At 42.1% G+C, this 24,245-nt stretch overlaps 1 protein-coding gene across 8 annotated transcripts in view; it reads left to right on the top strand.

Annotated features, from left to right (window-relative positions):
* The window catches only part of DENND2B (DENN domain containing 2B), a 171,747-nt gene that overhangs the window by 136,395 nt on the left and 11,107 nt on the right, over window positions 1-24,245 (top strand). For all 8 annotated transcript variants that reach the window (XM_032690116.1, XM_032690117.1, XM_032690120.1 and 5 more), the window contains 3 exons: window positions 3,483-3,560; window positions 7,071-7,211; window positions 10,015-10,163. In XM_032690116.1, the coding sequence (XP_032546007.1) occupies window positions 3,483-3,560; window positions 7,071-7,211; window positions 10,015-10,163 (368 nt within the window). The remainder of the gene's footprint in view (window positions 1-3,482; window positions 3,561-7,070; window positions 7,212-10,014; window positions 10,164-24,245) is intronic.

Raw genomic sequence — 24,245 nt, forward strand, 5'->3', positions numbered from 1 at the left:
TTTAGAAAATCTTGGGGAAGAAATCTTGTCCCATTCTGGGGGGAAAGGAGCACAGTCCTGGAGTTTCAGGTTGATGCTGGACTCCTGCTTCTTAGAGATGGCAGGTAGGGTTGTGGTGGATCTTCCTCTTTCTTGCCGTTTGGTAGTTCTGGTTTTGCTGCTTTTTCTCTCCACACAGTTAATCTTCAGGAGATGGAAGAAGCTGAGGGAAGTGCAGGAGGCAAAATGTCGTGTTTGGGTCCTGCTGCTTTGGTTCCTCTGATGTCAACATGCTAGCATTTCCCAGTTATTTCTAGGGCTGTGAAACCAGAAGCTTTCCTGATGCTCCATGACCTCCTCAGTATCTCATAAATCCCAAACCCCTGGGTTATGTGTCTGAATGGCTGGTGGGTGTGCCCATTGCAGGGACAACCTGCCTTGCTTTGATAGCAGGCATGTGCAGTGTGCGAGAGACTCTCAGTGCTATGCCAGACTGGGATAATCTCTGGAGGCTCCTCTAGATTTCAAGCACGCAGGTAGGGAGGTGGGATTTGAAAGATTAAAATGGCAGGCTTAGTTTTTGGAGCAAAAGCCTCTTGTTTCTCCTGCCAAAGCAGGTTTTCGAGTGGGCTTCTGTCACTAAAATTCAGATTAAACTCACTATAAAAAGGATTGTGCTGAGACACCCACGGACCAGCCTAGATGTAGATCTCGGCTTCTTCATCTCATAAGCAAGTTCTTGATAGTTTATGTTCATCCTTTTGGGAAACTGTCTTGTTATCAACAAAACTCATTAGCATTTTCATTCACGATACTGATCTAGGGCTGAAAATATCCTGGACTCCGTGAAAACAAATTGAAAACAAATCCAAACCAAAATATCATCCCTAACATCCTCTTCTTTCAGGAGGAGTGCAGTGCATCAAGGCAGAGTCACTCAGGTGCCTCTCAGCTGTGCTACTTTACCATATCACTTTCCTGAACTGGACCTGTTCTTTGTGTGCAAGAATGATCCTTGGATGGAGGACATGGTTCCAACGCCATGTAAAGCCTTGTGGAGTGCACCCTGCAACTTGGGAGAGCTCTCTTTTGGGAAAAGAGGAGGTTAAACTAGGACTGCTGGCCAGACCCTATGCCTGACTCTCCCCTACTTAGGAGACATGAGTCCAGGCAGGAGTGACATGTCCCATACAATGTTTTTTTTTTTCTGGGACAGAAGCAAACTAAAGCACAATGAGCAGGTGTTCTAGATCTATCTTTGAGGTGTAAACTAATGGCTGAGAAGGGAGGTTATGTGAAGGGTTGCCAGTGTCATAAATTTGAGAATTCCTGCCCCTCAGAATGGCTCCACCTGAGGCTTTTGCTTGCTGCCTCTTACAGATGATGTGCATGCATCTGTGAGGCTGTGCTGTTTGCAGGCAAAAAGCCTCTGAAATAACAGAAAAGGATGTCCTATATGATGAGTGCAAGGAGGGAACAATCCCAGCTCTCACAGGCATGTAGCCTTTAAGACGTTTGAAAGCAATGATATTTCATGAAGAAGAATCTTGGAGTAAGCACTAAGCAGTTATTGTTTCTGGTCTTATAGATGACCCAGGAATGTGCTGTTTTTACTGGCACTCAGTGAGACAGCTCTTGGCTGGGAGCTATCCAAGGCTCCTGGCATGGCTTCGGCATTCCTGCAGATTTGACACAATGATTTTAACCAAAATCCCACATGCTTGATATAATCACTCAGTGCCTTTAGAAAGGATTTTATACCTAATATGGACAAAAAAGGGCTCTGCTTTTTCAGAGATGTGACGTGTAGTGAGCAGGTTCGGATCCAGAAATAGACTCATCTGTATTCACTTAGCTTTGGTATTTTTTTGTGGTCTTTATTATAACAGGCAGGCACCTGCTGACTGTCCAAGTCCTGATTGCAATATTCAAATTTAAAAAGAACAGCTACCCCTCAGTTTCTCTCGACTGTCATCTCTGTGGCATGTGAATGTCAAACACACTGCGGGGAAGTTAATCACTGTATCAGCAGAGTCTAATGATGATTTAAAGAGAAAAATACACTGGACCTCTGTGTTGATACAGAGGAGATCGTCGGCCACTTTGGCTAAATGTACAAGTGGGCAGAAGCTGATGGAAACAGTGACTGAGCTCCTCTGTCATGGAGTCGTTATTAATGGAGATGGTTCTGTCACTGCTGCATATCAATAATGTACAGCTGCACAAAGAGGCTGAGTGCTGCCAAATGGTTCTTTTACAGTCACTTTTCACTTCAAGCAACACAGACATAAGACACAAGGATGTAGGCGGCCTCCTCTCCTATCGTCTCAGACCTCCCTTTCAGCTTTTTGCTGCTGAGGTTCCGGGGTTTGCCAGTGTTCCTGCCACCATTCTGTGGTGAATGAGGCAGCACCAGGACTTCTTTGCATTATGTCTTGGGATTGCATGTGACTTCATCTGAAGTCAACAAGCTGCCTTGTTGAAATAACAGCCCCCAGGAAGCGTGTGCCTGCTGATCTGGTGAAAATCAGTTGCAACTACACAACGCTGGAATGCTGCATCGCAGCTTGTTAAAAATACAGTGGAAAGCTGCTATGCATGGATGTCACTGCTGTCAGCATGCACTGTACACAGGCAGACCAGCTCTCTGCCCTGAGGACCTTGCAGTGAGGGTGTTTTTTTCTGAAGTGTTCAACATTGGCCTAATTCTACTTCTTTTCCAGTAAATAAGCTGAATCCAGCTGAATCCAACCGGTGGCTATATCCGTCTTTCACACACAGTACTGGTGGGCCTTCCCTGCAGTAGTATAGGCAGGGTAGCAGAGTCCAGTATGCTTAGGAAATACCATTTGCTTTTCTAGGAAATATCTTATATAGGATGGTTATAGAGGATGATCTTGACAGGCTTTTTTGGGGAGGGGGCTGGGGGGATGTGCATCATTGATTCATACTTGCCACTGTTTAAGTTATTTGAGTTTCATGTTTATCATGAGTTAATTGGAGGAAGTTAATGATTTGCTCATGCAGCTTGCCTTTGTTTAGGTCTGTGGGCTTGCCTTCTGTATGATGAGCTCTCTCTGAACACCATGGAATGAGTGGGGAACTGAGGCCATCATAACCTTCCTTAGCATTGTAGATCTCCTCTCCCAGCACAGGGCCCTTGGGGTGGCCCCACTCCTCATGCTGCAGCAGGAGCAGAGGACAGAGATAGCAGAGGCATGAGTTACAGTCCTAGTTCAATGCTTTTATGGCTGCAAGCTGGAGTGATATTGCACTATATCTCCAACGCGCTGTGATTTCCAAAGAGGATAAGCCCTATTTACACTTTTTAGCTTCCTGTCTTATGGAAGAAATATGATGCTTTTCCAAGAGCAGCTATTTGTTGGACAAACAGTGAAAGACATCACATGATGGCCAACTGTGTGATTGATCAGAGAGAGAAGTGTATTTCCTTATGACTCCAAATTAATATATAATTTCTATCTCCTTTTTGCTGTTATCAGCCGAGTGGAAAAGGCCCACGTCTACCTGAGGTTTATTGCGTCATCAGCCGGTTGGGGTGTTTTGACTTATTTTCCAAGGTAAGAAGATACTTTTTTAATATTGCTTTTTAATTTGATTGTTTACTGAGACACATCTGCAGTGATGAACCAGACGGGAAGAATTTCTTCCTTTGATGGGAGATAACTGTTTTACAGTTGCTATTTTGGATATTCCATCCCTATTGTTGGATTCATCAAAAAATCTTATTACTTCTGTGACTGAGGCAGAATTTGATTCAAAAAACATCTGGGTGTCTGTATGATCTGGCTGCCTGAAGTTTTTTCCATTGTTTTCTACAGCCGTGCTGTGTTGAGCTGTAATTCTTGGCATCTATAGTTTGAATGATGGGCCAGTACCACTTTTCCTCCAATACCCCATGGAATGATGAGGTTAAGAAAAAAGACTATTTGATATGTGAATTCTATATGCTTAAAACTATTGACATTTTTTTTTTATTCTAGGATGCTAGGAAAGCATGGATAATCTTTAATTGGCCAAATCTTAATTGATAAGGTTTTAACTTGCCAGACGTTTTCACTTCAGATATGGGAAATCTCAAACACCTTACACAGATTTTTCTTGTTCATTCATATAGGAATAAGGTTGAAAAGAACATGTATATCATTGAAGTTAATAAAAATCATAGCATTTATATTGTTCATACAATCTAATATTCATACAGAATGTTATCTTCAAATTAGGTTTCAATCATTTCTAGATAAAACTTTGTTTAAGGCAAACCTTGTGTGAAGAACAATTGGGTTGCAATACTTAATTGCAGTTCTGCTTCTGACATCTTTCAAAAAGCTCTGAAATAAAGGCTTTATAACAGTGTCTCTTAGACATAATATGTATCTAAACACAGATATTTGTGAGTGAAACAGAATGCATTGTTCTGGGAGGATCACATAGCTCTCCAGACTCCTGGTATGGACAGATCTCCTGAGGCTCTTCATTTGCTATTATGTTTTTATCTAATTTTGATAGTGAGGTATTTTTTCAAAGGCAAACTTGGGAGAGGGAAAAATAAGCAAAAAAAAAAAAAAAAGGAGAAAATGTAAGTATCTTCCTTACAACCAAGTATCATTGTAGCTGAGGTGTAAGGTCAGACAAGGAACGTAATTGCACAAAAATTGCAAATACTCTGCTTTTCCAGTTCAGTCTGTAACTTGAGAAAAAGTGTCTGGTCATTCAACCAAAGTGACTCCAAGGCTGATGGGTGAGGGTAACTCCAGTGGCTTCAGCAGGGGCTGTTCCCAGGCACTGTGGCAGGCTGGCCCTGTGTGTCTCGAGTTCTTGGTGTGCGCAGGGAGGAAAGCTCCCGCTCAATTCCATACTGGATCCTTAATGGGGCTGTAACACATCTGTGCTCTTTTTCAACTCCTGGGTTCGTGGCGGGGCTGGGCCACAGAAAGGCCCCATCCCCCCTGGGGTCTGGCCACAGCAGTGCTGTCCTGTAGAGGACTGGTCACCTCCCAGTGGCACCGCGCCAGGGTGGGAACAGGGTGTTGGGCACACGGGGCTGACCCCAGCCCTGGGCTGGATTTAGCACGGCTCCCTAGCACACACTCCAAGAACCACATTTGGAAAGGGGTTGGAGGAAGCAGTTGTTAAATGAAGGAAGAAGCGCTTGAGCCTTAGTGTCCTTGTTGGTTTTGAAGACAGATGTGGTGTGGATGGAGACACAAGTTCTTGAAAAGTGAGACAGTCTTTGTTCAGCCTGGTAAGAGGAACCTCGGTTGTTCTTAGATGATAATCTGGTGAAAAGAGGAAAAAAGTCATGATGGTGCATTTTTCTGAATTAGTCAAAACAAGGAATAGTTGTCTTTACAGTAAAATGTGGGCGATGAAAGACCATGGCTTATTAAATCTTGGATATTATTTATCAGAAAAGCAAAAGCATTCCTCTGTTTTAAAGTGTTTTTCATCCTATTTCTGATAACCCTGCATTATTTTCATCATCCACATCTTCCTTTTATGCTCACTCACTCTTGTAATACCTATTGCTAAGACAGACTCTAGAACCACAGATATCTTAACTTCCAGCCAGTTCATTTAGTCATGGTTTCAAAAAATATTTTTAACCATTTTATCTCTTGAGATCTCTGTTCAACTTTTATTTGGTTTAAATACTCCTCTTTATTTGTGTTGTGAAGGTTGTTGGGGCAGGCATATGACACACACATGACCCCCCAACTCCAGCAACTAAAACATCAAACAGTGACTGCAGGAAAGGAGATGGGTATTGGGCACATTACAGCTGTGTGCTGACAGGGTGCAGGAGCACTGAGGAACCTGGGGCACAGCCCTGGTTCACTACTGCATCCCATTTGGGCAACTAGTTTTGTTTGGTGAGGATAGTTATGCTGCAAATCACATCAAGAATGAAATTCATGTCCTCATTTTCGGTTATCTGCCACTTCCATGGACTTGAATGCAAGTTACGTATATAGGGGCCTTCACTATGTTGCAAGGAGGAAGGGGAAACTGCACTAGTGAATGCCTCTGTTGGCATTTGGTGTCACCAGCTACCATTGCAATTCACCAGCTTGTGCTTAAGTATCTTTTAATGTTCTGTTCCAGTGAAAATAATTTCCAAGAGAAACAAGAGCAAATGCCTGGCTCAGACCCACTAACTCTTGTATGGCCTTTTGCTCTTGAGTGGTGGTTAAAAGATCACCATTTCAGGTCAAACCACTAACTGCTTTGAAACTTGCTTTCTCATCTTCTTTAGGTTTATCATCTATATGGTCTGTCTAATGTGGGAAAACTTAGCTGTGATCTAATTTATGTTGGCCCATGTGACCAAAGAGAGAAGAAAATAGTCTTCTCTCTAAGAAGTTCCATCTGCCTATTTCAAAATTAGCTTGCCTGCTCTGCACTATGTCAAACAGAAAATGACCATAATGCAGATAGCCAGTGTGAACAGCTGGGCAGGCTTCATGAGGCTGCTTGTGTCTCTCCAGCTCAGCACAGACTGTGACATGACAGCCACTGCTGACACCCTTTCAGGAGCTCTTTCCTGGTAGACCTCTATCATAGTGTGGCAGCATTGCTTTTCTTGATGCTCTGGCTTTTTCCTGCCATCTCAGTTGAAATGGAAGGGATGCCCAGGGTAGAAGAAAGTGTTTCTCCTTAATACAAATTTCAAGATGTACTACTGAGACATGACCTTGCCTGTGATCATGCTATTTGTCTTCATCTTTCTCTCCTTCAGTTCACCCTGTTATTCAGGGTAAATCCCAGCTATATAGATCACTTTTGTCATGCTGAGTCTTCTTTCTCCTTTCCAGATTTGTTCATTCTTCATTGAGTCTGTGTTAACTGCATTCACAAACAGGCTCTATTTCGTAACCGAAAAATTCATCATTTTTGGGGTATGATCCAATCCCCTGGCCTTGATAGTAGTGAAGAAATGCGTGGCAGACGAGAATTAAACTTAGATGTGCCACATGTTTAGGCACATGTGAGTTAGGAGATGCTTCAAAAGTGTATGTGATGCTGACAGGTTCTGTTTCTTTCTCTCTTATGTCTTACTAATGAATTAGATCCTGGATGAGGTTGAAAGGAGAAGGGGAATATCTGCTGCCCTGGTTTATCCATTTATGAGAAGTCTGATGGAATCTCCTTTTCCTGCACCTGGAAAGACAATCAAAGTCAAAACTTTTCTGCCTGGAGCTGGAAATGAGGTAAAAAGCAACTGCAAACATTAAAAGTCCAGTATTAAACAGCAAAAGAAGAACAGGAGGAGACATACAGATACTGCAGGGATGTGAGGTGGCACACCCTCAAACTGAGCAGTGCAGGAATTGCACCAGTGTTGATATGCTAATGCTAGATTATAAGCCAATTTATTGTTATTTACTTATTATTTTATGTTTATTAGTAGGTTGGGCAAAAAAACCTCAAAACACAAATGTCCCAGTATGGCCTGGCCTAGTGTAGTTCACAGACTACAGCATTGCTGGGCTTTATCACAGTGATAACAGGCAAGTGTGAGTTTCCCATGCTGTCTGTACTTGAGCAGTTCAGCAGCTGGTTGCCATTTCAAAACTCATTACTGCTGGTCCTGGCCTTGGTAGGAGTGACCAGCAGCATTTAAATGACTCTTTTTGGTAATAAATATCCTTTAACTGGCCCTCAAAGAAAAGCGTGTCATGTAAAAGTTTTTTTGTGCATGTGTGCACATACATATAATAGATATAATTTCTTTTTATTACTGACTCAAGTAGCTAGAAGCCTACCATTATACAACATATGCCTTACTGGAAAATGGCAATATCAATGAAAAGTTTTTGTAACTTGAGGCTTGCCAGACATTAACTGTGTCAAATTTTGCTCTTTGCATGCCCTGATGTAAGCATACAGTAGCTCCACTCAGATGAGCAAGCATATAGAGGGGATACATTAGTGAAGACAGGAATAGAATTTGTCCCAGTTAGTGAAAGCAGTTAAAAAAAAAATCCCATTTAAGGGTTATTTTACACTCCTTAGGGTTAGTTTTACAGTGTTTTTACTATTTTTACATTAAATCATTTTTTTTTTTTAAAATGTCAGGCCACAGACTTCAGTAGAGTGGGCCTGTAATGCCAGTTGGTATGAAATGTAAAGGGTTCCTTGTGTAAGTGACTTTCAAGGCATGTTAAAGTTACAAGCATTTCTTCTGGAGAGGCAACAGCCGAAAGGGTGATTGGAGTAACAGTGGAAAGATCTGATAATTCTTTTTCGGTGTGAATATATCTGGGAACCATGGATCTGCAACTTCTCTATTCTCTGCTCAAGCTCCTGAACTCTCCCCCCAAAAAAATTGAGATAATTCCAAGCAAACAAACAATTCTCTTCTGGCTGAGCTTTGCCCTCTGTTATGCTAGTACAAACTCGTTATTTAAATGGAATGCACTGGCTTAATTAGGAACAGAATCTTGTCCTTCCATTGTGGCTCCTCTTGCCTAAACAAAGATGATGATTAATTGGGAAGTAGACAGTATATTTCTTTGTGATGAGCAGAGTGAAGCAGAAGGCTTTGCCAGGCAACAGAAAACATCCATGGTATTTGTAAAGGCTGCTGTAACTTGCATTGCATCCTACCCCGCAGCAACATTTTAGTGTTGGAAGTCTTTCAGTAAAATAAGCTCTTTGTGATTTGGCACATAAACTTGATTTGAGCTTGCAATCCCAATGCTAAGGAATGGAGGTGGGCACCTTTCCTGGTTATGAGGAAGAGGCAGGCAGCATTTCCCAAGGAGGCATTCCTGGTACACCGTCACTCTGCAATTTGTTTCTTACTGCTTTTTGGGGCAGCAGCTCAGTGATGGGTGTCCAATGTTCTGGCATCATAATTTTTCTGTATTTCAGGCTTAAAAAAATCAAATCTGTACACAAATACTGTTTGTGAGGAATTTTGTAAGGCCTACTCCAGTTTAAACCTGATATGGCATGCTTGTGGAAAATGGTATCATGTGCATGAAAACATAAAAGTAGTCTAAAACAATAAAGTGATGGTGATTTTTGGACATATGGGAAGAAGGAGATGTATATATGTTCCTGTTAATATGTCTTCAGAGATTTCAACACAACTTCGAGTTGGGCAACTTTTTCCCTTTCCCTTCTCTTTCCTCAGTTCCTCAATAGTCCATCATTTGCTCTCTCGCGTTTCATATTTTTCTCCTTCTGTTACTCTCTTCATGTTATTTTTCCCTCTTCTTTTTTCTGTCCTCTGCCTTCAAGTTCCACATCTGAGCATGTCAATTGCAGAGTAAAAGGAAGATATAATAAAGGAATCGAGCAAAAGACTTTTGAGAAAAGGAAGGAGAGGGCCTGAGGTCATGGATGAAGTATGAAAATTAGACTTTAAAGGGATGTCACAAGTCACCATCTAAGGCCTTGTCCTGACTCCCCAGTTAAGTATATATATATATGTACATAGCTTTATATGAAAAGATATATATGAAAAAAAAGGTTTAAAACATTATTTAGTGAATTATGCATCATGGAAAAGTGGAAATTGAGTAAATTTGGTTTAAATTCTGCCTGGCCTTATAGTTTGGTCCCTGGCTCCTATCTAGATGTTAACATGAATTGCTAGCCAAGCTTAGAACCAAATGACTGTTAGTCTTTATGACTGTTTTAACCCTGTAAGCTTCCAGCTCCAGTGTTTCCAGTTGTTAGTTGTTTCATACTGTTGACTGAGCCAAGCTTTACGTCTCTCACAATGTTTAGAAGGGAGAAATATGCTCAGAAATGACAGCAATGCACACAGCTGTATTCTGGGAAGAATGACTTGAGAGTGAATTGTGCAATATGCCATTTCTGTGGAGTGCTTTGCCTCCAGCCTCAGTTTGCCAAAGGGGACAGGGTTCGTTCCCTGTGTCCCCTCAAAAGGAGAAAGGAAAGCATGGAGCAGTGCCAGAGGCCCAGGCTGGGGTGCCGGGCATCCCTGGCACTGTCAGCCCTGGCCAGTGATGCTGACTGATGTTTGTTGGATGTGTTCAGGTCATTGAGCTGCGGAGGCCCATGGACTCGCGCCTGGAACACGTGGACTTTGAGTGCCTTTTCAAGTGCCTCAGCGTTCGTCAGATCATCCGGATCTTCGCTTCTCTCCTGTTGGAGCGACGTGTGATTTTTGTAGCAGACAAGCTCAGGTAAGTGGCAGAGGGACCTGAACCAGGACAGTGCTACCTCTGGATACAAGAAGCTTTATGAACTGTACAGAATGGTTGTCAGCTGTGAGGATCCTCTCACTGTAGAATTTAAATGTCTTTTTACACTAATGGAAGTTATTTGCGTCACAAATATGGGGCACACATTCGCTAGTGATCACTAGCTAGAAGCTGTTAGTTCTGTCTTACTTTCCCATCTGTAAAATACATATTCTCACCTGCTTCATAGTCAGCAAATGTTTGCACAGCATTTTGAAGCAATGGGGTTCTGGCAATATTTCATTTCAGGTTTTGGACACAGAGTACTCATAAACAGTATCAGAAGGTGCCACCTTGCAGCCATGCAGTGCAGCCAGGCAGGGAAGTGGGGTGCTGAGAGTTCCCCTGGTTTACTCCATGCAGTACAGAGAGTTTATAACAGGGTTAGGTTTCAAATCCTGCACTGCCAAACTCATCCAGTGGAAGTGTTAAAATGCTATCATGGTCTATCCCAACTACTTAGGATATTTTTCCTGCTGCTCACATGTCCTGAAAACATTTCCTTTTTTAAAGCTCCATCTTGGGCTGCTTGCTACAACCTTTCAACATAGCTCTTGCTTCCCTGCCCTTTGATTGCAGTCTCCTCTCTGGGTTCCTCTGAAGCATGAACTCACCCCAAGGTGTAAGGAATGAGAGCAACAGGTCACAACTCTACATGGCCTTTCCCAAGGGAGGGAGCTCTGTGTAGGCTGCACCCCTACCCCACAGCAAAGAATTGTCCTATTTTTCAGATGCCTGTGTCCAGGCATCCATATAGAAAAGCGTGGACACTGTAAATAAGACATTCTTTGCTGTGGCATGATAAATAATAAAAGATGGCAAATAAAAATAAAGACTGTAATTTATTAGACTCAGGAACATGCAGCATCTTTTAAAAGGACACAAAAGACTTTATGCGTGGTTAAAAACACAGATGGACCTACCCAAACAAACTCTGTTAAACACTTTATCAGTCCCGACCTTCTCTGAATGACCGCCAGAAATAATAGCTGCACTTAGTGGCCGCCAGTGTATATAATAGCAAAAATACTTTGCATAGTAAAAGCTTTACAACCTTTAGGGGAGAATTTCTTAAAGCTGCAGACCCTTCTCAGGTTATAAAGTTACTTCCTTAGCAGTCTTTTTTTGTTGTCTAGAACAACAGGAACGTTTTATTTCATCCCTTCCCTTGTCAATAACCCTTAGTTACTTAGGCTGAATGACCATTTGGGATGACTTAATTTTACATTAACTCCTGGTGCGAATTGTGTAACTAGTCCAGGGTTTCTGCAGTACTTTAGTAGATATGTGAGTCACACCATGAATATTGCGGCAGGTGGCTTTTGAAAATGCTGTTGGTGTGTTCCTTTTGGCTCTTTTTCTACAGCACGCTTGCTTACAACATTCTGTCTCTTTCTATTTTACTGTTCATTTAGCAGAATTAGTGGCACCCACAAGTCTGACTGTAACTCAGAATGACACGGGTCTGCGTTCCTTCAAATGGCACAGTGATTTGGGTGGAAAATCACAGAAATGGTACAGTGGAAGTGAGGGCTCTGCTGTGCTGCTGCCAACTGTTGCTCTGCTTTGGAGTTCCCAGTTGCTCCTTTGTAATGTTGTCCCAGTTTGGCAAAGTACCACAAGCCCTGTTCTGTGGGCCATGGGCACAGTACTGAGGGGATGGCTTGCAGCAGGAGACATCCTCAGCCATGAGGGTGGAGGCAGACAGGAGCCATTCCCTGCCTGGAGTGTTCCTCTGGGACAGCTGGCCTAGCCAATATCGTGTCATGCTTCTGGGCACTGTGCAGAGAAGAGAAGCAACAATTAAACTTACTTTGACAGGCTTAAGGCAGCTTGGCATGGAAAGCAGTCATGTTGCCAATGCTGAGGGCTTGTGGTGACCGAGGTCTCCATCCGGCAGCCAGGGTTTTATACACATTGCAGCCCTGGCTGGAAGTTAGCAGCTCAGGCTCCCCTGTGCAATTACCTTTCTCCTGATAGCTGCCTAGTCCTGGAGGCCTTAGAGCAGGGGATAACAGTCCTTAGAGGCAATGTGCTGCTCACCCTTTTGGCGCATGGAAACAGGGCAACAAGACCAACAGCAACCAGAAATCTATAAGATCCCTTTCAGTAAATACATATCCAAACATTGTGCTCTCCTGAAAAATGATTCTCTGGTGAACTGATGTTTCTGTGTGAGAGCAAGTCATCAGGGACCATGAGCACATACTTTGAGAAAGGAGAGGATTCAGATGGATCCAAGAGGCTTATGAAGTTTTGTGGTTGCTCCTGTAAGAAGGATAGAATCTTTCTTACAAAAAGGTTTATATCCATATACTTTGTTATATCCACATGTACCCTTTATTATATACATATTCTTCATTCTGTTTAATAAGAGGATGACAAAATCTGATGTGGTAGACAAGGTCCTAGATTAAGACTTGTGAATCCTGAGCTATCCTTCTGAATCCAGAGACCTGCTGAGTGACACACGCTGTAAACGTAGCACCTCTTTCTTACCTTTTGTCTGGTCTGCCTGGGGTCAGAAATGCCCCAGGACAGAGGCTGCTTCTTGCTCTGTGTGTATGCAGCTCTGCTTTATGCAGTGTGGTCCCTCTCAGCATGGGGATCTAGGAGGTACTGTAAAATAGAAACTAATAATGAGTCCTTTGACAAGGGCCTGGAGAAAGTGACAGTGGATTTAAATTCAATACTTACTGAGGTTTTCATGGTTTAAATGGGGATGAAGTCTAAAATGAAACACTCTAGCTTTGAGCTAATAACTGTCTATCTTGGAACATTTGCCTTATCTGACATGAATTTTGTTTATGGGCCTTGTGGCTGAAGCTGAAGGAGTTTACCAGTAATGTGGAAAAAAAAGAAGTGAAATATCTTACCAGTCCACTCTGTGTGCCCAGAGAGAACAAAAGCAGGAAATTAAAAAGATTTTACAAGGATTTGAATTCTGTATGTACCCAGAAACTAGCTTAGAAATTAATGATGTTGAGGTTTAGGCTTCAAACAATGCAGTGGGCTTTTGTGGCTGCCTCTTTAACAGGTCTCTGAGCGATAAATGAGTTCACACATTATACAAGTTTGTGAAAGTCACACCTAGTGAAGTGAGATTCATTTGATAAATTGTTATTTATTGTTCTTATAGTGCCCATAATATTAAAATTTATAGTCCTTGTTCTTTGCACAGAAGAGATTTTCACTTTTCAACACAGAAAGTGATGCAACTGGCAATGAGAAAGGAACAGTGAAGTTTTGAATGACAGGACTGTGAGATTGCCCTGGATAGATATGTGCAGTTAGATTTGGGGGTTTTGGGTGAATCTGGGTGAATAAATCCCTGCAGTTATTTGCTTACCTTCAAAAATGAATTTGAATCTGCCAGTGACCTTTCAGTATTTTGCTTTCTATGAGCAGTCAAGAAGACAGAGAAATAAAGATAACAACAAAGAAACTTGGAATAATAATAACAATAATAATAATAATAATGACAACAACTCTTAAAAAGGTAACCTAACACTCCAATTCCTTAAAAATCTGCTGAAAACAGAACTGAGGTGGTATGTCCCATCCCAGTTCAAATCCCTGACCCAGCTGGAAGCCCCTATTTATGTTCCCGGCATTCTGCCTGTTCACCCCAACTCTTGTGTCACAATAGTCTTGTGACTTCCAGCTGCAAAGGGAGAGCTGCTGTAGTGCCATGCTCTGGGGTTGGAAAGGCAGCAGATGCAAAATTGGTGGGTTCTGGGGCTCAGGAACACTGATGCTGCTGCAGGTACAAAGGCAGCAACAGAAAATAAATAGAAAGCAAACACTGGAAGAAAAATATTTCTCTGCTTGTTTTAGTTTTATGCTGGGGAAACAAATTTGTGGACATGTTTGCTGAAGAGGTGATGTATCCATGTGTGTGAGAACAGTCTCTTTGCCTTTTCCCCTAAATGTTTGGTGAGTGGGAAAGGAAGGCCCTGGACATACCAATGTCCTTGTGTTATAACCTCATTTTTTATAAATAAACCCCACTCTTGCTGTAATCCACTATATTGTGAAGGACTCTGAGGGTATTTTGCTTACATTTCACATGTGGGTCGAGTCCAATGCCAGCTGGAGTCAGTGGGAGTGATGAGGCTTGTCTTTTGCTATGGATCCAAATCCTACAATATTCCTCTCAGTGGCCTTTCTAGAGCTTTTGGGGCTGCGAAAGACTTCTACAGAGCCCCTGCTCTTGTAAAAGACAAAATAACTTTTCATTGTTATGAATGTTGTTTTTATATGAGATATTTCAGCTACTTCTCAGTGAAACAGGAACATGAGCCTTGGGGAAAAAAAATCTCTGCCGACAGCAGTGTGGTTTATGCTCCTAAACCATATGGATAAACTTGGAAATGTAACTCAAGGTGAAGGTGGGCCAGGCATCTCTCCTAAGTGGCAGTGCCAGCTCAGGAAGTCCTGAGGGAATGAGGCTGAGGCAATGTTGAATGACAGTGAACTTCAATGCAGCTTAATCTTCTGCACATCAGGGTCTTCCTCCTGTAGGGATGGCCACAGATGACTCTGTCTTATCAATGAGAGTTTCCTCCCCTCCATGTTTCTGTGCCCCTCTGCCAGCACATCCCCTGGCCAAGCACAGACCAGCAGTCTGTCACCTGGTGTGCTGCAGCACAGACCAGCAGTCTGTCACCTGGTGTGCTGCCAGGAGGAATCTGTCTTGCAGCACAACTGTAGAAAGTTGAGGCGGATCCTATATCTGACCAAAGGTTATGGGCTGCCTACAGAAACACTGACTAATACAGGACAGAGCATAAATATGTAAATATCGGGGTAGTCATCCCACAGGCATGTCTCTGTTAACTTTGTGGAGCAAAAGGGGAGCTGAGTGTACTTGTATTCAAGGGCAAAGGCTTTCAGAACAAACAACAGCATTTCCCAAACCTCACGGACAGACACAGCTTAGGGCTGTTACACCCAGGATGTTCAAGGACCACTGATGCTTGTCCTCATATTTGAATCTGCTGTTTTGGAAGTCACGAGGCTTAAGGAACTAGCAGCAAAGTTGAGAGGTAGCCTGGTCCCCATCTCTCAGTGCCTACCTAGAAACACAGTATTAGGGATCCTTTAATCTAGTAGCTGAAATCATAGCATGATCTTGCAGCTCAAGTTGAAATATGCAAATTTAAATAGGAGATAAGTGGCAATGTTTTAGTAGCAAATAATTGCTTCTTAGTCCTGTAGCAAGGTCAAGTGGAAAAGCAAGAGCAGTCAAACCTTGCGGCAGATTACTAAAGTGCAAGCTCATTCCCTATTTCCTTATTGTTCATTTTTTATTAACAAAAGTGGGATATAATTCTTACAAGATAATCATGGCAATGACAGGTCTGGCCAGCCTCACCTGCTGCCTAGGAATGCTCCTTTCCCATAGTCTGTCATATCATAACTCTTGTAAAATCTGCCAGCTGGCAGTTTAAAAGGTAAAACCACGTATATTAGGGTAGAGAGAGAATGTGTGCTTAGTAAACAGACATGAGCTTTGGCCAGTAATAAAGATTTCCTTTACTTTCCCCCTGTTGTAAAAACCTCCACAAAAAAAGGTGAGAGAAATTTGACAACAAACACATGCCAGAAAACTTGTGAGGGAGAACTTACTGTTGCCCTGTTACTCTAACTGGTCTGGACCATTTCTGAGCACAGGCCATGGAGTTCTTAGCAGTTTTTTGGTTATCAACTGTGCATTTAATAAGGAGATGTTTAGAGATGCAAACTACTGTATCTGTGGAATGTGTAATCTTATGTCTGAACCCAGGAGAAGTATGGATGGCTGACTTTTCTTCTGGTATATTTTTATCCAAAGATCTTGAAGTGCTTTCTTAATACTGTCAGGTTTATTGTGCTTGTCTGGTCTGATATGCTGAACATAAGCTAGAGAACTTCTTCCACTAATTTCTGCAGTGGAAAGAATGAGCTCTTGTATAATTATCCAATATATAATCATACCTAGTAGACAGAATTTATTCTACAGCAAAAACATCCATTCCTCATGTAAGTAACCAGAGAGTTTCTGTTTCCTCCAGTAAGAGCCAGATCAGCCCCTGCTGAAGAGTGATTTAGAACCTGCAGACCACCCCTGCTTTACCTGAAGGACAACAGCTTGCAGGTCCTTTTATAAAAGAAACATCCTCTGGAATCTGTCTGAGTCTCTGTTACCTACCCTGCTATCACTTTCCATTTGTGAGACTTTGTTTTTTCTCAGTCTGCTTGCACTATGAAGCAGCAATAAACAGAAACATGAATATTTAAAAACACCCCTTAAACCTTCTGTAATATATGTGACTAACTGGCCTGATGTAGCTGCAATTTCTTGATATCCTGCTTTCTTTCCTATCAAATCTAGCTAGTAATCTTTCTTGAGTAGGATGTTTGCATGCAGCCAAGTCCTACAAGACGTGGAGCACCTTGTCTTAAGAGTCTGAATGCTAAAATTGAAGGTCTTCAATGTGATGTGAAATCAGTGGTTTAAGGCAACTAGCAGAGCTGACTCCCAAGATTTTTTGAAAGAAACTTTGCACTTTACCCCATCCTCTCAAGAAATACTTACATTTTGTACCAGTTGGATTACTTTCTCTGTCACCTAGATTGTGTGATGAGGAGCCGTACATGGATAGTAGGAAAATCTGTGTCAGGCAAAAGAGACAGCCCAAGGGAAAAAATGAACATTCTAAGTCTCTGACTTGTTTAATATTCCACAGTCCCAGAGAAAAACAATCTAATTGTGACATTTTTAATATGCCATATCCCAAGAAGGGTAGAGCTTGTATAATTTTCCTTTTCCTCCACCCCTCCTTTTTAATGGTGTTTATTTATGTCACTCCAGGCTTTGGCCAATGCCCTATAGTGGTAAAACATTATAATTTTTTCACTTATGATTTGTGCAACAAAATTCTCTCTCCCTTCCCCATGAAAGGGAATGGGATAAGAAGACAACCGTGTTGTTTGGTAATTCTCTTCTGGATTGCTTATTGGCACAATATGGCAGTAAATTGCAACATCTTCCCAACTTGACCTCTAGCTCCCTGCAAGAGGATTTAGCCAGATTCTCTCTTTTCAGCTTTTAAATGAGAAGGATTAGGGAGATGGGATTGTTCCTCTCCTGCTTGGTTACTATCTAGAAAAATACTTCATCCTACTTTACAGCTGTCCTGTTGTTAATAGTGCACTGATGGCCTGGAAATCTGAAACCACTGGTGTGAACATTAACAAGGACTGGTGGGAGCAACGGTCCCACTGTGGAAAAAACAGGTAGTTAACACTCCTCTGGAGCAGCTGGGCCAGAACCACTTCTGTTATGGATTCATGCTAAGAAACTGTCCTATAGGAAGGAACTAAATAACTCTGTGGCCTATAAGGATAACTTTCCACTTGGAAATGTCGGGGTTTTTTTTCTTGTAACCTCCTGACATAGCTTGGGCATGTGGCTGATGTGTCAAAGCAGTGACTTTTTCCCAAAATCCCATTTGCTTGAGTTTTGCTTGGAAAGTTTGGTTGAATGCCAGTTGCTTGAAAAGGCAAATCCTCATTCTGAAGAGCACTTTGCATGTCTCCTTCTCCAGGGGCTTTCATGTGCCTTGCTTACGCACAAGTATTACAGGAGCAAAAAATAATGTCTTTGTTAAAACCACATTCCCCTTTAATCAACTGTTCTCTGTTTTCTTTAAATTAAGCACTTCAAAGCTATTCCCTGAGAGAGAGAGAGAGAGATCTCCTGACAGCACGGTCTCTGGTCTGCAGCTTTCAGCCCCTTGATCTGTGCCATGAGCCAGGGTTGTGCTTTGCAGTTTATCTGTGGCACCTCAGACTGCCTGTCGCTCAGGTGTTCCAGAAAGGTGGGGGCTGGATTTTGAAAACACTGCTCTCAATAGAGTAAAATAATTCACTAATTTCTGGAAAGTTATGATAACTTATGGAAATTTTGCATAAAATGCGTGTCTTCCAATACTTGGAGAAGAAACAGAAAGTCTCCTGTATAGTCAGAATGAACTGCACTTACTTCTTTGATAATATCTCCTTATGAGTTGTTTAATTATCAAGCATTGAAAATCTGAATTACTTTAACTGACTGAAAAATTCAGTGGCTTTAAAATAGGAATCCCTGAGAGCACATAATTTTTCATGATGCCCATCTCTCTCTAGCTAGGAGACATCATCCCAGCAGGGCAGACAGCTACTGGTTGTTCCTGATATCACCTCCTGGATACTCCATTGCATTGTAACTTAACTGCTCATTCCTTAAGCCCTTGAACCTAAATTGCAGTTGGGCACAGATTGCTGCAGCAGCCCTCCTGCATAACAACAGGGGCTGCCAAGAGTATCACAGGTATAATCTTCGGTCTCTTTGTTGTCCTCTTAGAAAATACTAAAATTTAAGTTCCTTGTTCCTAGTGTGTACCCTGTGTACCAAAATACGTCCTGACGTTCTGTGACGTTTTCTGTTCTGGTGTGACGTGGCATTTATGGTGATAAGAAAAGCTTTTCGGTCCACGTGCTTCTGTCAAGCTTTCATAGGAGAGCAACGAAAGGACAGGCAAGGGTCATGACAGACCCCTCATCCCTTCTGCTTCATGCTGTCTGGTGTGCTCACAACGTGCTGTGGGGACGTGTTAAGTGTCACTGAGGCTGCTGATGGACCCAAGGTGGTTGGGTAAGAGCACAAAACAAGCAGAAGATGTTGCACACTTAAGCTAAAGGGGATATGGTCAGAGAAGAGCTTATCAATGAAGATGTTGCCCACTTAATTTTCAGTAAAATATGATAAGGAGGAACCAGAAAAAGAACACAGATGATGATGCAAAATGTTGGGCAAGTCTGCTCCATGAACTGTACCCGTTGACATGGCAGTGTTGGTAAACCATGGCCCCATGAATCAAAGTCAGAGAAAACAATTCCAGAAACCGGGTTGTGACATTTGGTTTATCATAAGAAATCTCCTACCTGGAATCATCACTAGCACAAAGGAATTGCTGCCTGAGCTCTGTGTAACTCACCTTCAGTAGTCACTGGATTATGTTCCAAAATTAACTGTGTCACTGGTGCCTCCCCCCTGCCCCCTCACCAGACAGGTGAGGACATACTGACTTTTACAGGCTTGGCTGTTCTTATACTACCCTGTAGAAAGCACCAGATAAAACCTGAAGTGTGACTCTTGCAAAAGAAGGTTTGGGTTTAGCTCATTTTTATGGGGCAAAACTGCCATTTGAGTGGTGTGAGGGTTAAGTAGCTACACTCTTTGAGTTGTAAGCATAGTTAAAAGATTCTGCAAAGGACAATAACTGATAATTAGGCTGATGTGATGTGGAAAATATGTATTTCCTCCTCAGTCTGTGCCCCCCTCTCCCTGCCAGTGTTATCACTTGTTTGCATTCCTTGAGATATCACAAAGGTCACTTGCAGCAAACTGCCAGCATTCAAATTAGGGGAGCCACTGTTGACTCTGCCCTTCACCCCTGGAAAAAGCATGGTTTGGTTCTCACTTCTGCATCAGCTTGTTGCTTGCCAGAGGGGGGAAGCCTGGCTCAGGAGGTGAGGAAGGAGTGGATGCACCCTGGAGGCTGAGGGCAACAGCAGGGCTGCTGGTTTGTTAAATCACCTGCCCTGCAAAATGTTCATTCTTGAGTAATGTTTTTTCTTTGTCATGCTTCTGTGCACAGTGAGGGATTTTCATCTGCTCCTGTACTAAGTGTGAGTCTTATCTCACTGCTAGTATTATATGTTGATGAGTGTTAAGACTGAGTGACATATGTTTTGGCCCATAATAGACAGGGGAGATCTATTGTTTGTGCTTTAGAGAGCTCTTTACCCAGTTCCAGAGATTGACTGTAGCAGTATTTGTTGTAGTGTGCATAATGATTAAGTTATGACATGTTCAGAACTGGCTGCTGAATTTGAGATGGCCCAAATGGACCTGGCTCACCACGATCCTCACAGGAATTATACGTGTTCCTATCCATCACAATCACATTTACACTAGAGAATTCCTTATTTAATTCAGACTCTAGGAACAGAGCTTTCTATTGGCAGGTCTCCTGTGACATTAAGAGAAAAAGTAACATAAAATTGCTCATACAGATTTGCCCATATTTCCTGAAAATAAGAATGTTGGGTATTGATCAGAGATATAGTATTAGCTGCCAAAGACCTCAGGTTGTGACTCTTAGTTCACTTCTTATTGTCTGTTTTATAAAATGAATCACAATGCAAAATATTACTCTGGCTCTTACAGCCCAAAAGTCACACAATTTTCCATGTAATATGAACCCACTCTTTTGATTTTAAACAACTTATTGATTATTCTAGAGAAAGATCAGATTTAGTAACAGGAAATTCAGAAAGTTCAGAACTCTCTTTTAAGTCTCATATGCAATCACTCCATCCTAAACTTCCTGCAGCTATGGATTTACCCAGGTTTCCACAGGTTTACCTGAAGCTCAGGTTAGGAGAAGTGCCTTAGCAGCAGGGTAGTCCTCCCCCTGTGAACCTCTATACAGAGTTGGGCCCTTTACAGAAGGATTCTGCCACAGCAAATTCTCAATACAGAAGGTTGAAATCTAATTATTTAATTTAAAAATATATTACATCCTTAAAAGTTAATAAATATATTAATGATACAGTAAAATAAAATTAAAATATTTAATAGCCTAAAAAATTGCAGTCTCTACTTCCAAACCACCTTATAAGGGCTTGAAGGATCCTCTGCAGTTTGTTTAACTCCTGAAGGGCTTCTAGAAAAGTAAAAAATTATTCAAATTTCTGAAGTTGAAACATGTCTTGCTGAGGGGAGGCTGATTTTGCAGCAGCCCTCTCCCACAGCAGTCAGAGAACTTGTGGTTTAGAAGGCGCTATCATGTCTTGTGCGTGCACTTGAGGGCTGGTCTGATTAAAGGAGAAGTGAGGGAAAAAAAAGGTCTTTGAGGCTTCATTTCAGCAAAGTATTTCAGCACAATGAAAGTAAATTAAGGCTGAAACTTATGCTGAAATACTGTGTTGACTCAAAGCCTAAAGCAGTAATTTGCCTGTCCCCTCATGCTTTATTTTAATTGCATGAACTGACTGTAACTCTTGCTGCTCTGTAATCATTAGAAATAATTTTTCTATCGGTGTCCAGACAACTTACTAGATTTGAATTAATTAGGGTCAAATGGTAATAAACTGAGCCTAAATTCTGGTGTTTGTTTTGGTCACAATCTTCTGTCTCTCACTGTACTGGTAAATGTATTTGCTGTGAAGGAAACTTGTCTTTTCAGTTTGATAATTATTCCTGATAGAAACTGTGGGTTTGTGTCTGCCTGCTTATCAGCAGGCTGTGCAGAGTGGGGCAAGGAGGAAGCAGTGCAGAAGTGGCTGAAGTGCAGAGTACTGGTTATATTTGTTTTCCATCTGTGCCACGAGTAGGCTTTGAGCTTCTGTCACACACCTTCAGCTATGCTGGTGTCTGACCTTCCCTCCTGCAGCTGCAGCCCCTCTCAGCAGTGCTGGCTCTGAACAAGGATGGGTAATTGGCATCAGACAGCTTCATGATCCTTCCATCTGCCTACAGCAACAGGGAGGAAGAATTTTCACCTAGGGACCTAATAATTTGGCTCCATGTGTGTGAACAGAGCTTTATCCATGATCACATTAAATTGTTTTCCTCAGTCCTTGCATTGTTTGGCCCTGCCAGTCACTGTCTTGTTCCTTAATTTTGCATCCTGCCCTCTTTGCCCTCAGTTTCCTTTTTACCTGATCACCAGGCTCATTTTGTCTTCCTCTCCTCCCAGTTCTGCCTCATGGGTCTTATTTTTACCTCCTTACTCTTAATTCAACCTCTGCCCTGCTTTCCTTTCCTTTTCTTCTCTTGTCTTCCTTTGGGTTACCTGCAGGATGAAGATGACCTTCCTCTCCTCATTTCTCTGTGTAGCCCAGGGCTACAATGGAAAAGAAAGTGCTGCTTAGTGTGAACAATTTATTCTGAAGAAATTAGCAGCTCAGTAAGTCTCTTTTTAGTATGCACAAAAACATTATTTTAAGATGGCTTCTAACATAACTGAATCAGAGTGAGTTTAGACAACACTGGCAGGAGTCCTTAGTGCACCGGGCACACCCTCCTGACAGCCTTCAAATCCTTGCCAAAGAATGCCACCCTTTCACAAAAATGTGCAACAAAGATGTTTGATCTATCAAAATACTATATATTTTTATCTGGCTTTGGAAACAAACTGATCTGATGTCAAGCAACGGGGAGTTGGATCAGTTGATATCCTGAGGTTTATTGCTACCTGAATTACTTTATGGTTCTATATAACTTTGCTTTAATCTGGGAAACAAAATAATAATTTTATTTTGTTTATTGTTATTTTGTTTATTTTGTTTATTTAGTTATCCAGAGGCAGATACACATGCTTAAAAACATCAGTGAAAACAAGTTAAATTTTGAATCCAGATCATGTGAAAGTAGTGCCTTACAAATGCAAGCAACCCTACAAACAGGCAGGTCTCTTGGAGCTCTCAGGAATCACATGCCTTATGCATGAACACACAGAAGTATCCTTTAATTCCTAATCAGCAGGGATGTTACCCATCACAGCTTCATCTCTCAAAATATCTCTGTTTTACATTCACTTCAGTATTAGTTTACAAGCACATTTATTGCTTGATTTTGTTCTGGTTAGGAGGTTATTCATACACTTCCTGCAGTTGTCTTGACACAACCTCCTCCCCAACCCTCTCTCTACCCAGTGCTGTACCTTTGAATGTGCCTGTTGTTCCTAAATGTGTGCTTGCACATTCCTGAACTTGGGGCTGCAGCCGTGCAGTCAGATGGCTCCATTGCTGTGCCCTCTTTTCCTCTAGCAACAGTGACTCACATGATTTTAATTTGAAGTGTTCATGGGGTAAGTCTTCTTGCTAAAAAAATAAAAAAACCCATGTAATTTCTTTGAGTCGAAAGAGGGAATTGAAGAATTTTTTTCCCTTTTAAACGTCCTAGAAATGGTAACAGAGAAACAGTCAGCAATAATTTTGCATAGGAGGAAACATTGTCATGTCTGACACTTTTATACTGGCTGGAAAGCTGGAGGTGTCCTGCACCATTGTATCAAAGACTTTCTTGAATTCTTATTTTTTTCCTCTCTGCCCTTTTTCGTGAGCAGCTGGTGGTATCTGGGTTAATGAAAAATGCGTCCTCACAGCACAGAGCCCTGGGAATGAAAGACAAACCATTGATCTGGGGGGCTCTGGGAGCTCACAGCCTCAGGAAGAGCACTTGGGCATCACGGGGAGTACTGGGGCTGAGCACCCACACTATGGAGCGGGGAGAAAGCAGTAACATCTCCCTGTCATCAGCCAGCTCTTCCAGGGCTTACTTCAAAGGCTGACCTGCAGGAGTGTTACAGGAGCTCATTACAGCCAGACAGCTGGAGCTTGGAGACTATCACTTCTGATACTTATAAGTTTTCATTTATATCTTGTCCCTGATGCTATTACTTAGTCTTATATGCCTGATTAATCGTGCTGATATGATTTATTCTTATGCACTCAGAGAAACCTTTATTTTTTCAGAGCTTAATTGTGTCTTGTATCTGGCACAGCACAGCTTTGCTCTGAATTACTGCCAGAGCACGTCAACAGTGGTGCCATATGCACTCCATCTCCCACCCAAACTGTAGCTGCAGTTTTTACTTCCATTTCTGATGCTTTTCAAGCTTTCTGCTTTGTCCTTTCCACTGCTGCAGCCTGTGTGTGTTGGGAGGGGAAATGGGCTGAGTCCTTGGCCTGTAGCCTTTTCCCAGAGTCCTTTAGAGAACTCCTTCACAGTCCTCTGCAAACCTCTCAGACTATGTTAACTTGCAGAGTTGTCACAGACCTCTCTCTCTGCCAGAGACTGGAGTTAATATGGAGAGGCATTGAAGGGTGTAGAAGGAAAGTGTCAGGCATCTCTTTTTGCTACGCAGTTCATCAGTAGCCCAAGGGTAGGAGCTGTCACAGAAAAGCACAGCTGGGGCCTGTGATGAG

Source organism: Chiroxiphia lanceolata, chromosome 6 (assembly GCF_009829145.1).
Source record: "Chiroxiphia lanceolata isolate bChiLan1 chromosome 6, bChiLan1.pri, whole genome shotgun sequence".
NCBI classification, from domain to species: Eukaryota; Metazoa; Chordata; class Aves; order Passeriformes; family Pipridae; genus Chiroxiphia; species Chiroxiphia lanceolata.